Here is a 13,434-nt window from a genome sequence, read left to right as displayed (position 1 = left end):
GCCGGGACCCCCTTCCTTCCCTGGAAACGGCGCCGGGACCCCTTCCTTCCCTGGAAACGGCGCCGGGACCCCCTTCCTTCCCTGGAAACGGCGCCGGGACCCCTTCCTTCCCTGGAAACGGGGCCGGGACCCCTTCCTTCCCTGGAAACGGCGCCGGGACCCCCTTCCTTCCCTGGAAACGGGGCCGGGACCCCTTCCTTCCCTGGAAACGGGGCCGGGACCCCTTCCTTCCCTGGAAACGGCGCCGGGACCCCCTTCCTTCCCTGGAAACGGGGCCGGGACCCCCTTCCTTCCCTGGAAACAGCGCCGGGACCCCTTCCTTCCCTGGAAACGGGGCCGGGACCCCTTCCTTCCCGGGAAACGGCGCCGGGACCCCTTCCTTCCCTGGAAACGGCGCCGGGACCCCTTCCTTCCCTGGGCAACAGCGCCGGGACCCCTTCCTTCCCTGGAAACGGGGCCGGGACCCCTTCCTTCCCTGGAAACGGGGCCGGGACCCCTTCCTTCCCTGGAAACGGCGCCGGGACCCCTTCCTTCCCTGGAAACGGCGCCGGGACCCCTTCCTTCCCTGGAAACAGCGCCGGGACCCCTTCCTTCCCTGGAAACGGCGCCGGGACCCCTTCCTTCCCTGGAAACGGCGCCGGGACCCCTTCCTTCTCTGGAAACAGCGCCGGGACCCCTTCCTTCCCTGGAAACGGCGCCGGGACCCCTTCCTTCCCTGGAAACGGGGCCGGGACCCCTTCCTTCCCTGGAAACGGGGCCGGGACCCCTTCCTTCCCTGGAAACGGGGCCGGGACCCCTTCCTTCCCTGGAAACAGCGCCGGGACCCCTTCCTTCCCTGGAAACGGCGCCGGGACCCCTTCCTTCCCTGGAAACAGCGCCGGGACCCCTTCCTTCCCTGGAAACAGCGCCGAGACCCCTTCCTTCCCGAGGAAACAGCACCGGGACCCCTTCCTTCCCTGGAAACGGCGCCGGGACCCCTTCCTTCCCTGGAAACGGGGCCGGGACCCCTTCCTTCCCTGGAAACGGCGCCGGGACCCCCTTCCTTCCCTGGAAACGGCGCCGGGACCCCTTCCTTCCCTGGAAACAGCGCCGGGACCCCTTCCTTCCCTGGAAACGGGGCCGGGACCCCTTCCTTCCCTGGAAACGGCGCCGGGACCCCTTCCTTCCCTGGAAACAGCGCCGGGACCCCTTCCTTCCCTGGGCAACAGCGCCGGGACCCCTTCCTTCCCTGGAAACGGGGCCGGGACCCCTTCCTTCCCTGGAAACGGGGCCGGGACCCCTTCCTTCCCTGGAAACGGGGCCGGGACCCCTTCCTTCCCTGGAAACGGCGCCGGGACCCCTTCCTTCCCTGGAAACGGGGCCGGGACCCCCTTCCTTCCCTGGAAACGGGGCCGGGACCCCCTTCCTTCCCTGGAAACAGCGCCGGGACCCCTTCCTTCCCTGGAAACGGGGCCGGGACCCCTTCCTTCCCGGGAAACGGCGCCGGGACCCCTTCCTTCCCTGGAAACCGCGCCGGGACCCCTTCCTTCCCTGGGCAACAGCGCCGGGACCCCTTCCTTCCCTGGAAACGGGGCCGGGACCCCTTCCTTCCCTGGAAACGGGGCCGGGACCCCTTCCTTCCCTGGAAACGGCGCCGGGACCCCTTCCTTCCCTGGAAACGGCGCCGGGACCCCTTCCTTCCCTGGAAACGGGGCCGGGACCCCCTTCCTTCCCTGGAAACAGCGCCGGGACCCCTTCCTTCCCTGGAAACAGCGCCGGGACCCCTTCCTTCCCTGGAAACGGCGCCGGGACCCCTTCCTTCCCTGGAAACGGGGCCGGGACCCCCTTCCTTCCCTGGAAACAGCGCCGGGACCCCTTCCTTCCCTGGGCAACAGCGCCGGGACCCCTTCCTTCCCTGGAAACGGGGCCGGGACCCCTTCCTTCCCTGGAAACGGCGCCGGGACCCCTTCCTTCCCTGGAAAAGGGGCCGGGACCCCTTCCTTCCCGGGAAACGGCGCCGGGACCCCTTCCTTCCCTGGAAACAGCGCCGGGACCCCGTCCTTCCCTGGGCAACAGCGCCGGGACCCCTTCCTTCCCTGGAAACGGGGCCGGGACCCCTTCCTTCCCTGGAAACGGGGCCGGGACCCCTTCCTTCCCTGGAAACGGCGCCGGGACCCCTTCCTTCCCTGGAAACGGCGCCGGGACCCCTTCCTTCCCTGGAAACGGGGCCGGGACCCCCTTCCTTCCCTGGAAACAGCGCCGGGACCCCTTCCTTCCCTGGAAACGGCGCCGGGACCCCCTTCCTTCCCTGGAAACAGCGCCGGGACCCCTTCCTTCCCTGGGCAACAGCGCCGGGACCCCTTCCTTCCCTGGGCAACAGCGCCGGGACCCCTTCCTTCCCTGGAAACGGGGCCGGGACCCCTTCCTTCCCTGGAAACGGCGCCGGGACCCCTTCCTTCCCTGGAAACGGGGCCGGGACCCCTTCCTTCCCGGGAAACGGCGCCGGGACCCCTTCCTTCCCTGGAAACAGCGCCGGGACCCCTTCCTTCCCTGGGCAACAGCGCCGGGACCCCTTCCTTCCCTGGAAACGGGGCCGGGACCCCTTCCTTCCCTGGAAACGGGGCCGGGACCCCTTCCTTCCCTGGAAACGGCGCCGGGACCCCTTCCTTCCCTGGAAACGGCGCCGGGACCCCTTCCTTCCCTGGAAACGGGGCCGGGACCCCCTTCCTTCCCTGGAAACAGCGCCGGGACCCCTTCCTTCCCTGGAAACAGCGCCGGGACCCCTTCCTTCCCTGGAAACGGCGCCGGGACCCCTTCCTTCCCTGGAAACGGGGCCGGGACCCCCTTCCTTCCCTGGAAACAGCGCCGGGACCCCTTCCTTCCCTGGGCAACAGCGCCGGGACCCCTTCCTTCCCTGGAAACGGGGCCGGGACCCCTTCCTTCCCTGGAAACGGCGCCGGGACCCCTTCCTTCCCTGGAAACGGGGCCGGGACCCCTTCCTTCCCGGGAAACGGCGCCGGGACCCCTTCCTTCCCTGGAAACAGCGCCGGGACCCCTTCCTTCCCTGGGCAACCGCGCCGGGACCCCTTCCTTCCCTGGAAACGGGGCCGGGACCCCTTCCTTCCCTGGAAACGGGGCCGGGACCCCTTCCTTCCCTGGAAACGGCGCCGGGACCCCTTCCTTCCCTGGAAACGGCGCCGGGACCCCTTCCTTCCCTGGAAACGGGGCCGGGACCCCCTTCCTTCCCTGGAAACAGCGCCGGGACCCCTTCCTTCCCTGGAAACGGCGCCGGGACCCCCTTCCTTCCCTGGAAACAGCGCCGGGACCCCTTCCTTCCCTGGGCAACAGCGCCGGGACCCCTTCCTTCCCTGGAAACGGGGCCGGGACCCCTTCCTTCCCTGGAAACGGGGCCGGGACCCCTTCCTTCCCTGGAAACGGCGCCGGGACCCCCTTCCTTCCCTGGAAACGGGGCCGGGACCCCTTCCTTCCCGGGAAACGGCGCCGGGACCCCTTCCTTCCCTGGAAACAGCGCCGGGACCCCTTCCTTCCCTGGGCAACAGCGCCGGGACCCCTTCCTTCCCTGGAAACGGGGCCGGGACCCCTTCCTTCCCTGGAAACGGCGCCGGGACCCCTTCCTTCCCTGGAAACGGCGCCGGGACCCCTTCCTTCCCTGGAAACGGCGCCGGGACCCCTTCCTTCCCTGGAAACGGCGCCGGGACCCCTTCCTTCCCTGGAAACGGCGCCGGGACCCCTTCCTTCCCTGGAAACGGCGCCGGGACCCCCTTCCTTCCCTGGAAACGGGGCCGGGACCCCTTCCTTCCCTGGAAACGGGGCCGGGACCCCTTCCTTCCCTGGAAACGGGGCCGGGACCCCTTCCTTCCCTGGAAACGGGGCCGGGACCCCTTCCTTCCCTGGAAACGGGGCCGGGACCCCTTCCTTCCCTGGAAACGGCTCCGGGACCCCTTCCTTCCCTGGAAACGGCGCCGGGACCCCTTCCTTCCCTGGAAACGGCGCCGGGACCCCTTCCTTCCCTGGAAACGGCGCCGGGACCCCTTCCTTCCCTGGAAACGGCGCCGGGACCCCTTCCTTCCCTGGAAACGGCGCCGGGACCCCTTCCTTCCCTGGAAACGGCGCCGGGACCCCTTCCTTCCCTGGAAACGGCGCCGGGACCCCTTCCTTCCCTGGAAACAGCGCCGGGACCCCTTCCTTCCCTGGAAACGGCGCCGAGATCCCTTCCTTCCCGAGGAAACAGCACCGGGACCCCTTCCTTCCCTGGAAACGGCGCCGGGACCCCTTCCTTCCCTGGAAACGGGGCCGGGACCCCTTCCTTCCCTGGAAACGGCGCCGGGACCCCCTTCCTTCCCTGGAAACGGCGCCGGGACCCCCTTCCTTCCCTGGAAACGGGGCCGGGACCCCCTTCCTTCCCTGGAAACGGGGCCGGGACCCCCTTCCTTCCCTGGAAACGGGGCCGGGACCCCCTTCCTTCCTGGGAAACGGCGCCGGGACCCCCTTCCTTCCCTGGAAACGGCGCCGGGACCCCTTCCTTCCCTGGAAACAGCGCCGGGACCCCTTCCTTCCCTGGAAACAGCGCCGGGACCCCCTTCCTTCCCTGGGCAACGGCGCCGGGACCCCTTCCTTCCCTGGAAACGGGGCCGGGACCCCTTCCTTCCCTGGAAACGGCGCCGGGACCCCTTCCTTCCCTGGAAACAGCGCCGGGACCCCTTCCTTCCCTGGAAACGGCGCCGGGACCCCTTCCTTCCCTGGAAACGGCGCCGGGACCCCTTCCTTCTCTGGAAACGGCGCCGGGACCCCTTCCTTCCCTGGAAACGGCGCCGGGACCCCCTTCCTTCCCTGGAAACGGGGCCGGGACCCCTTCCTTCCCTGGAAACGGGGCCGGGACCCCTTCCTTCCCTGGAAACAGCACCGGGACCCCCTTCCTTCCCTGGAAACGGCTCCGGGACCCCTTCCTTCCCTGGAAACAGCTCCGGGACCCCTTCCTTCCCTGGAAACGGCGCCGGGACCCCTTCCTTCCCTGGAAACGGGGCCGGGACCCCTTCCTTCCCTGGAAACGGCGCCGGGACCCCTTCCTTCCCTGGAAACGGCGCCGGGACCCCCTTCCTTCCCTGGAAACGGCGCCGGGACCCCTTCCTTCCCTGGAAACGGCGCCGGGACCCCCTTCCTTCCCTGGAAACGGGGCCGGGACCCCTTCCTTCCCTGGAAACGGGGCCGGGACCCCTTCCTTCCCTGGAAACGGCGCCGGGACCCCCTTCCTTCCCTGGAAACGGGGCCGGGACCCCTTCCTTCCCTGGAAACGGGGCCGGGACCCCTTCCTTCCCTGGAAACGGCGCCGGGACCCCCTTCCTTCCCTGGAAACGGGGCCGGGACCCCCTTCCTTCCCTGGAAACAGCGCCGGGACCCCTTCCTTCCCTGGAAACGGGGCCGGGACCCCTTCCTTCCCGGGAAACGGCGCCGGGACCCCTTCCTTCCCTGGAAACAGCGCCGGGACCCCTTCCTTCCCTGGGCAACAGCGCCGGGACCCCTTCCTTCCCTGGAAACGGGGCCGGGACCCCTTCCTTCCCTGGAAACGGGGCCGGGACCCCTTCCTTCCCTGGAAACGGGGCCGGGACCCCTTCCTTCCCTGGAAACGGCGCCGGGACCCCTTCCTTCCCTGGAAACGGCGCCGGGACCCCCTTCCTTCCCTGGAAACGGGGCCGGGACCCCATTCCTTCCCTGGAAACAGCGCCGGGACCCCTTCCTTCCCTGGAAACGGGGCCGGGACCCCTTCCTTCCCGGGAAACGGCGCCGGGACCCCTTCCTTCCCTGGAAACAGCGCCGGGACCCCTTCCTTCCCTGGGCAACAGCGCCGGGACCCCTTCCTTCCCTGGAAACGGGGCCGGGACCCCTTCCTTCCCTGGAAACGGGGCCGGGACCCCTTCCTTCCCTGGAAACGGCGCCGGGACCCCTTCCTTCCCTGGAAACGGCGCCGGGACCCCTTCCTTCCCTGGAAACGGGGCCGGGACCCCTTCCTTCCCTGGAAACGGCGCCGGGACCCCTTCCTTCCCTGGAAACGGCGCCGGGACCCCTTCCTTCCCTGGAAACGGCGCCGGGACCCCTTCCTTCCCTGGAAACGGCGCCGGGACCCCTTCCTTCCCTGGAAACGGGGCCGGGACCCCCTTCCTTCCCTGGAAACAGCGCCGGGACCCCTTCCTTCCCTGGAAACGGGGCCGGGACCCCTTCCTTCCCGGGAAACGGCGCCGGGACCCGTTCCTTCCCTGGAAACAGCGCCGGGACCCCTTCCTTCCCTGGGCAACAGCGCCGGGACCCCTTCCTTCCCTGGAAACGGGGCCGGGACCCCTTCCTTCCCTGGAAACGGGGCCGGGACCCCTTCCTTCCCTGGAAACAGCGCCGGGACCCCTTCCTTCCCTGGAAACGGCGCCGGGACCCCTTCCTTCCCTGGAAACAGCGCCGGGACCCCTTCCTTCCCTGGAAACAGCGCCGAGACCCCTTCCTTCCCGAGGAAACAGCACCGGGACCCCTTCCTTCCCTGGAAACGGCGCCGGGACCCCTTCCTTCCCTGGAAACGGGGCCGGGACCCCTTCCTTCCCTGGAAACGGCGCCGGGACCCCCTTCCTTCCCTGGAAACGGCGCCGGGACCCCCTTCCTTCCCTGGAAACGGCGCCGGGACCCCCTTCCTTCCCTGGAAACGGGGCCGGGACCCCCTTCCTTCCCTGGAAACGGCGCCGGGACCCCTTCCTTCCCTGGAAACGGCGCCGGGACCCCCTTCCTTCCCTGGAAACAGCGCCGGGACCCCCTTCCTTCCCTGGAAACGGGGCCGGGACCCCTTCCTTCCCTGGAAACGGGGCCGGGACCCCTTCCTTCCCTGGAAACAGCGCCGGGACCCCCTTCCTTCCCTGGAAACGGGGCCGGGACCCCTTCCTTCCCTGGAAACGGGGCCGGGACCCCTTCCTTCCCTGGAAACAGCGCCGGGACCCCCTTCCTTCCCTGGGCAACGGCGCCGGGACCCCCTTCCTTCCCTGGAAACGGGGCCGGGACCCCCTTCCTTCCCTGGGGAACAGCACCGGGACCCCCTTCCTTCCCTGGGAAACGGGGCCGGGACCCCCTTCCTTCCCTGGGGAACAGCACCGGGACCCCCTTCCTTCCCTGGGAAACGGGGCCGGGACCCCCTTCCTTCCCTGGGAAACGGGGCCGGGACTCCCTTCCTTCCCTGGGAAACGGGGCCGGGACATTCCTCCTGCACGTGCCAGCAGCACCACGAGGAACAGGCTGCTCCTGTAAGGAGCCAAGTGAATCAACTGTTGTTGGACTGAAATTCCTAACACCGACTGCTTCCAAGTTAGAGACAAGTGCTCCCATTTCTTCCCGTTCCCACTGTTTTGAACGGGAAGAAATCCTCACAAACTGCAGATTAACCATTCTTTCCTAGGCAGGTAACTAAACTGGCAGGAACAGCATCTCTTGGAGCCCAGAGGTCCATGGTTCATGACAGCCCTTGAAGAACAGCCCACAGAAGCAAGAGCAAAGGCTGTCACACTAACTCAGCCAATTCTTGGCCTTCCTGAGCTACAGCTGGGACCTGCTGGGGCAGAGCACAACAGGAGTACTGGCAGATTACTATTTTTGAAACCTTCTTTTTTATCATCAAGCTTTTACATTTTCTTCAAGTCCAAGTGCCCCAGCACAGCCTCCCTTGCCTTGCCTCCTACAGAGGCAGCTGAAGTACAGCCCATCAGGAATGGAGGTGTTCAACCAGTCCAGATAGAGGAACTTCAGGAAGCTGTGCCATAATTGTGCACATTCTCTCCTCCATTTGTACTGCAACAATTTTCCCAATATATTTCAGTCACAATCTGCAATACAGTATTTTTATTTACCAAGTTGATGGAACTTGCACCACAATTCTTGATCCTTCTAAACTTATCTGAGGAGCATAGGCTTCTTTATTTTCAATCTGTGCCGTGTCCACTACCACCTAGCAAATAAAATGAAAATAAAAGGGAAATTACTTTAAGAATTAGTTATTTTATCACCCTTTTAGTTAAACTCTAATAATCTCACCTCCCAGCCATACTACAGGTATAAAAAAAACCCAAATAAAACCAAACCAACTCACTAAATCACCATAAGTTTACTTCTACTTTAATATAAAATTAGTTTAGTACAGGAACCTGTATTTCAAGGACAATTCTTCTCAGTTACATCCTGTAGTAATGCATCACTATGTAGTTACCAGCTGCTTTACCTCCCTGCTGGTAGTTCTCAGTGGCTCCACATGACAGCCCTTATTTTTGAGAAGTTTAGCACAGTTTACTTTAAGAGCTCCCAAACACCTACTCAGCAAACTGTTTTAAATAATTTAACTGCAGCACATGGTATGATACAGACGAGTAATATTCAGCCAGAAACCATTCACAATTCCTAACATACATCCCCCCCCATAAGGTTATAAAATTCCACACCATTTCTCTATTCCATCTACTGAAACTGTACTATTATTAATTCCTGATTAAATAAAGAGAAGCAAAGTGACTGTTCAGTTGTTGGACACTGAGCCATCTGTAAGATGTCATGAAGACATATGGAAGAGAAAAGCCTTGAGAATCAACCCTGTGTCACAAACCTTTCTTTTTAGGAAATGGGAAAGGAAGGGATTCACTTCAGCTTCATTTAACCTTTAATTTAGTAAGTTCCATATTTGGTTCATGCTTTCTGCTGCTGTCCAGTCTGTATGGGTTGGCCTTTTTGATCATTTCCATAATTTCCTATTTTGGTCATGCTGAAAACAGCAGCTTTTTGGCAGCAGTCAGCAGTTCTTGCTTCGGTGACTAGCAGATTAGCTGTACCATTTATCCTTGAAATGGCAAAAGTCCTCTGGTATAAATAAGCCCCAAGGGACATTATTGACTTTGTTGCCATCACCTAACCTACACTGGTCCTGTTTCTAACTGGTTGTCTGTTACTGGGTATGAAAAAATGTAAAACATAATGCTGAGCTTCTCCTCTCTCACTTTAACAAAACCATCAAGTAACACTTGAACATAATTATTTCCCACCTTCCAAGTATTTTAGCCTAAGGCCTTCATTTTCCTTCAGCTGACTCTAAGCATTTGCCCAGGTTTATTCAATCTTAAGCATGTCTAAGCACGGTGACAAAAGGCCACACTATCATCCACCCATGAAAATACCTCTTATTTCGTAACAGGGCAACCCCAGTACTCTTTTCCTGGTGTTTGTATGTTTTCATTGTATCTAATTTGGTAATCTGCAATTCAGCCCTACTGCAGTTATAACTGTGATAAGGAGAACTGAACTCGGGAGTGATTGTTCTCAACTCCTAAGAAAAACACAATCTGCACCTCAGACCTGAAGTCAGAGCTGAAACACTGATTTGTGCAGACCTGTGCCAGCTTCTGCCTGTGGTGCATGGTAGTGCCCATGTTCCAGGCTTTGTTAGGGTGTTTCTTCCCCCTGGACACGCCTTCATTTCTTCCCTTTGCAAAAAGCTTTCCATTTCTCAACATTTGTCAGTCAGGACACCTGGGATTTACACTTTACTAGGAGATTTAGTGCTCCTGCAATGCATGTTGGTTTTTGCTATGGAAAGATCTACTAGCACAAAAAAAAAGTTTTATCTGTTAACCTCTTTGCATGAAGCCAACTGGAACTTTTATTTCTGCTCATCCTCTGAATTCAGCTATTTGAATGTACATTATTTTTATTCAGACATGCAGATTTCTTCAGCTGACCCAAATCTGAAAATACAATTATTATATACATGCTAAGGTAAAAACTGAAAATCCGCACTTCGAATTATTTCTTATGTTAATAAACTACAGCCCAAAATAACCAAGCACACTAAGGCACATCTCACTGTGCTTTCCACACTTAATGATCTGCTTCTCAAAAGGCACAAGACAAGACAGTGAGACTGTCAAGTCATGTTTGTTTTTTGACTTAGGCATTTAAGTGACAGATCCACACACAATTCTGAATGAATGCAGACAGCCCAGTACCTAAAAGCAGTACACCAAAGCCTACATAATACTGTGCCATGATTCACTTATCTGCCTTCTTCACAAAATAAACTTAAAATAAACACATCCTCCCTCCCTGCCTGGTGGTGCTTAGAGAACAGCTTCCTGCACCTCAAGACATCCATTGTTCTTGTTTTACAGGTGCTTCCTCTCTCCCTTCCACCCAAAGAATTCTTTAAAGATGCAAATTACAATTTCTTGTCACTGCATGAAGCTACATACAAACATAATTGGATGCTGTAAAAAAAGATGGCACATAGTGTATAAAGAAAAACCTCAACGCTCACACCCCTCTAAACTGTAACAAATCAAAGTGAGAATGAAGGAGAGAAGGCTTGCAGGTCTTCTGTCATGTGCACAGCTCATTACATGTCTTTGAAGAGTGAAGCCTGCTACTTTCGGAACCTCAGGTCCATGCAAAAATCTTTGGAGACATGAGGATTCAACACAAGTAAAACTCCATAGCTCAGCACTGTCATTTGGGAGAATGTTAAGTTTTATGCTGACACTCTCCAAAAGTGATGACAAACCAGAAGAATGCCAGTGCTTCAATTACCAGCAGGTCTAACTCGTTATGTCTAGACTGGGGGACACCAGATTTCCAGATTCCTGAGTCCAAATGTGCCTTGTGCCACTCCTCAAACCTCCTCGGGGCAGGACTTGGGTGTGCACAACACTGAAACCCCCTGGAAAGGAAATGGTGGAAGGTGCAGCATCCTCCCAGGCACTCCTCATCCAGACACTCAGGAGCCAAGAACTGCTCCTGAATTACAGCACACTCCCATAGGGCTGCTGAGAAACTCTTTCCTTCTTGGCCTCATTTCCTGTACCTTGCTGCTGACTCCCAGCACCCTACCACGAACTGTGGCAGCTGAAGACACAATCCCATTTAACCATATCCTTTTTTTCCAGTCCTCCTTGTATTTATTAATATTTAATACATGTTTTCCTTCAAAACACCTAAGGAGAAATTTGATAAATCCTACTGCTCCACAGTTTCTCTGTCCCTGCAAAGACATCACTTCCTTATGCCTCCCTGTAAAACATTGTAGACAAAGCACTACCATCTCCTACCCTTAAATCCCTGTATCTCAGTGAGGTAAGGACTGACAGCAGGTGCACTGCTGCTATGACAATGATGCACCTTGCATTTTAGGCTGCCCTTACATGAATAGTCAGTTGAATTCCAGTATAATTGGAACCTACTTCTCTAACAGGTATTTAATATGAAGGGAATATCTAAGATCTGATACCTAGTATCAAAGGGATGTTGAAGTAGAAATATCTGACAAATTCAGCATTTCCAATTTATCATTCACCATTACTGGAGAACCTATTAACAGTACCAAAAGCACATGGTTTAACTTGCTAGGATGGAAGGTCTAGGTCACTTAACCAGCTGTGTGATTTGTCTGAAAACCGTATTTACAAAGTATGCAGCTATTTGGGTCCTTTAATCAGAAATTAATTACGAAGCCCTCATGGCCTCGCATCACCTTGAACAAGGAATCACCACTGTACCAGCAAGAAGCATTTAACTCACTGTAGGTTAAAGACAATTCAAAGAATACTTGACAGAACTATCATAGGCTACAGTGTACCTTTACGTGAGCATTTCCTTCCTATGTTGAAGGTGCAGCCTTGTCCCCTACCCACAGTAGTCCAAAAAACCTACATGTCATGCATGAACACTTCACTGAGTGCAGAGATGGCAGTAATTAGTCATGGGAGCACAAACGCATTTTCTTATCAGAGTATGTTCCAAGCATCTATTTTTATCAGCTGCTTAGATATTGTAAATTCCACTGGTTTTCTTCCCCTCAAGAACACATATGTCTACAGCAAGGCATTTAATTGTTCTGTCTTCTGTTGGAGATGTCAGGTAGCATTACCTGGTGCAGAGACTTGCTAGTTTACGCTGGGCAGGAAACCCAGCTTCCATTTGAAGCAGAGAGGAAATGAAAAAATGGCAGGCGTTGAAGCTAATTTGAGAGGGGGGCAGATGTGTGTTTGGATTTGTTTAGCTTTTTAACATGGTCATCTATAGATTTGAAAATAAATCTATTTCTCTGTGAAGCAGAAGTGTCATTCCTTGTGTTCTCTCTTGTAACGGAGACCAGGAAGCAGCCAGAGCATTCTTCTGTTCCTGTCAACTATGGACACCACCTACAGAGTCCCATTCTACAAGGATACATTTTGCTCAGAAATCAAGTTAACTGCAGCACTACAAATAGAGCAACACAGATAAGACACTGCAAATTAATTTCTAAACTCCAAAATATCCAGTTTCTCTTCAGGGTGTTTGCATAACCTTTGTTTTCCTAAGACTATTGGTAGTCACCTACCAGCCCAGCCTGGCCAAATAACAGCTGCACAGCAGTTTTGCAGGCTCCTCTCCACGTGGAAGGGCAGACCTGGTTCAATACTTCAGTCACAGGAGAGTCGTCCCGGGGTGTGAGTCCATTATGGCATCCGGCTTCCTTGATCAACTGCAGCATTGTGTGCTGGAAAAATAATAAACACTCTGTCCTACCCAACACATGATTCACAAATGGTACCACCAATGCTTCCAGATGGATTTGTCATTGTTCTACATGCTTTTCAAACAGCTATAATGTCTGCAACCTCTGAACAGTCTTATAGAACTAGAAGAGCTCCACTGCAGAACAGAAATACGGAAGATCGTCTCTGCTGTTCGGAACACAATACTGCTCCAAAATTATAAACAGTATTTCTGCTTATATTCTTGCAAACCAGTTTAATCAAAACTACAAAAAGCACTGCAAAGACAACAGAAAAGCAGCATTTTGAGCAACTTATTATTTCAACTCTTTCAGGAGCAAGACGGGGTTTATCTAAAAAGTGAAAGCACTGATTAAAATTGCCCAAATTACTTCTGAATGGACATATTTTCCCTTTGTTTATACTGAAAATACAATTAACTTCTCCATAATTTAAAATTATTTTCAAAAAATTGATTCAAGTTTGTAAGATGACATCAAAAGGAGCTCTGTTACAAAGTGTTTTTTTCAAGTACCTCCCTTAGCACCAGGCTGGGCTGACTTATTTGGGCACCTAAGAAGATGAAGGCTCTGACATGCATCACCTGGCTGGGGAATCTATAAGGGCTCACTTCCCTCTGTACCTCTTGATACCTAACACATCTATTTTCAGAAAGTTCACTGATGCCTCATTGCCTCCTAGATCTCTATGCCTGTGCTTCTCTCAGATTGGAACAAAATTGCTCAGGTGGTCAAAATGTTATCAGAAACAGGCGTAGCCCTCCAATGTTATCAACACTGTGTTTCCAGAGGAAGCCAGGCTGAAAAAAACAACTTTCAAACACAAGTTGGGCACTAAACTTCTGTTTCTGTTGTTCTCTACATTTTAAGGAATTCCACTC

The 13,434-nt window shown here is 56.4% G+C and overlaps 1 protein-coding gene across 2 annotated transcripts in view; it reads right to left on the bottom strand.

The window, feature by feature from the left end:
• Positions 1 to 13,434, bottom strand: part of KIAA0355 (KIAA0355 ortholog) — a 65,461-nt gene that overhangs the window by 12,258 nt on the left and 39,769 nt on the right. For both annotated transcript variants that reach the window (XM_032121594.1, XM_032121595.1), the window contains exons 7-8: positions 12,377 to 12,535; positions 7,872 to 7,969 (exon numbers count right to left, since the gene is read on the bottom strand). In XM_032121594.1, coding sequence (XP_031977485.1) covers positions 7,872 to 7,969; positions 12,377 to 12,535 — 257 coding nt within the window. The remainder of the gene's footprint in view (positions 1 to 7,871; positions 7,970 to 12,376; positions 12,536 to 13,434) is intronic.

The sequence above is a fragment of the Corvus moneduloides genome, chromosome 12 (genome assembly GCF_009650955.1).
Source record: "Corvus moneduloides isolate bCorMon1 chromosome 12, bCorMon1.pri, whole genome shotgun sequence".
NCBI lineage: Eukaryota > Metazoa > Chordata > Aves > Passeriformes > Corvidae > Corvus > Corvus moneduloides.
Note: the sequence above shows the minus strand (reverse complement) of the source record. Positions and strands in the feature narration are given on the sequence as shown.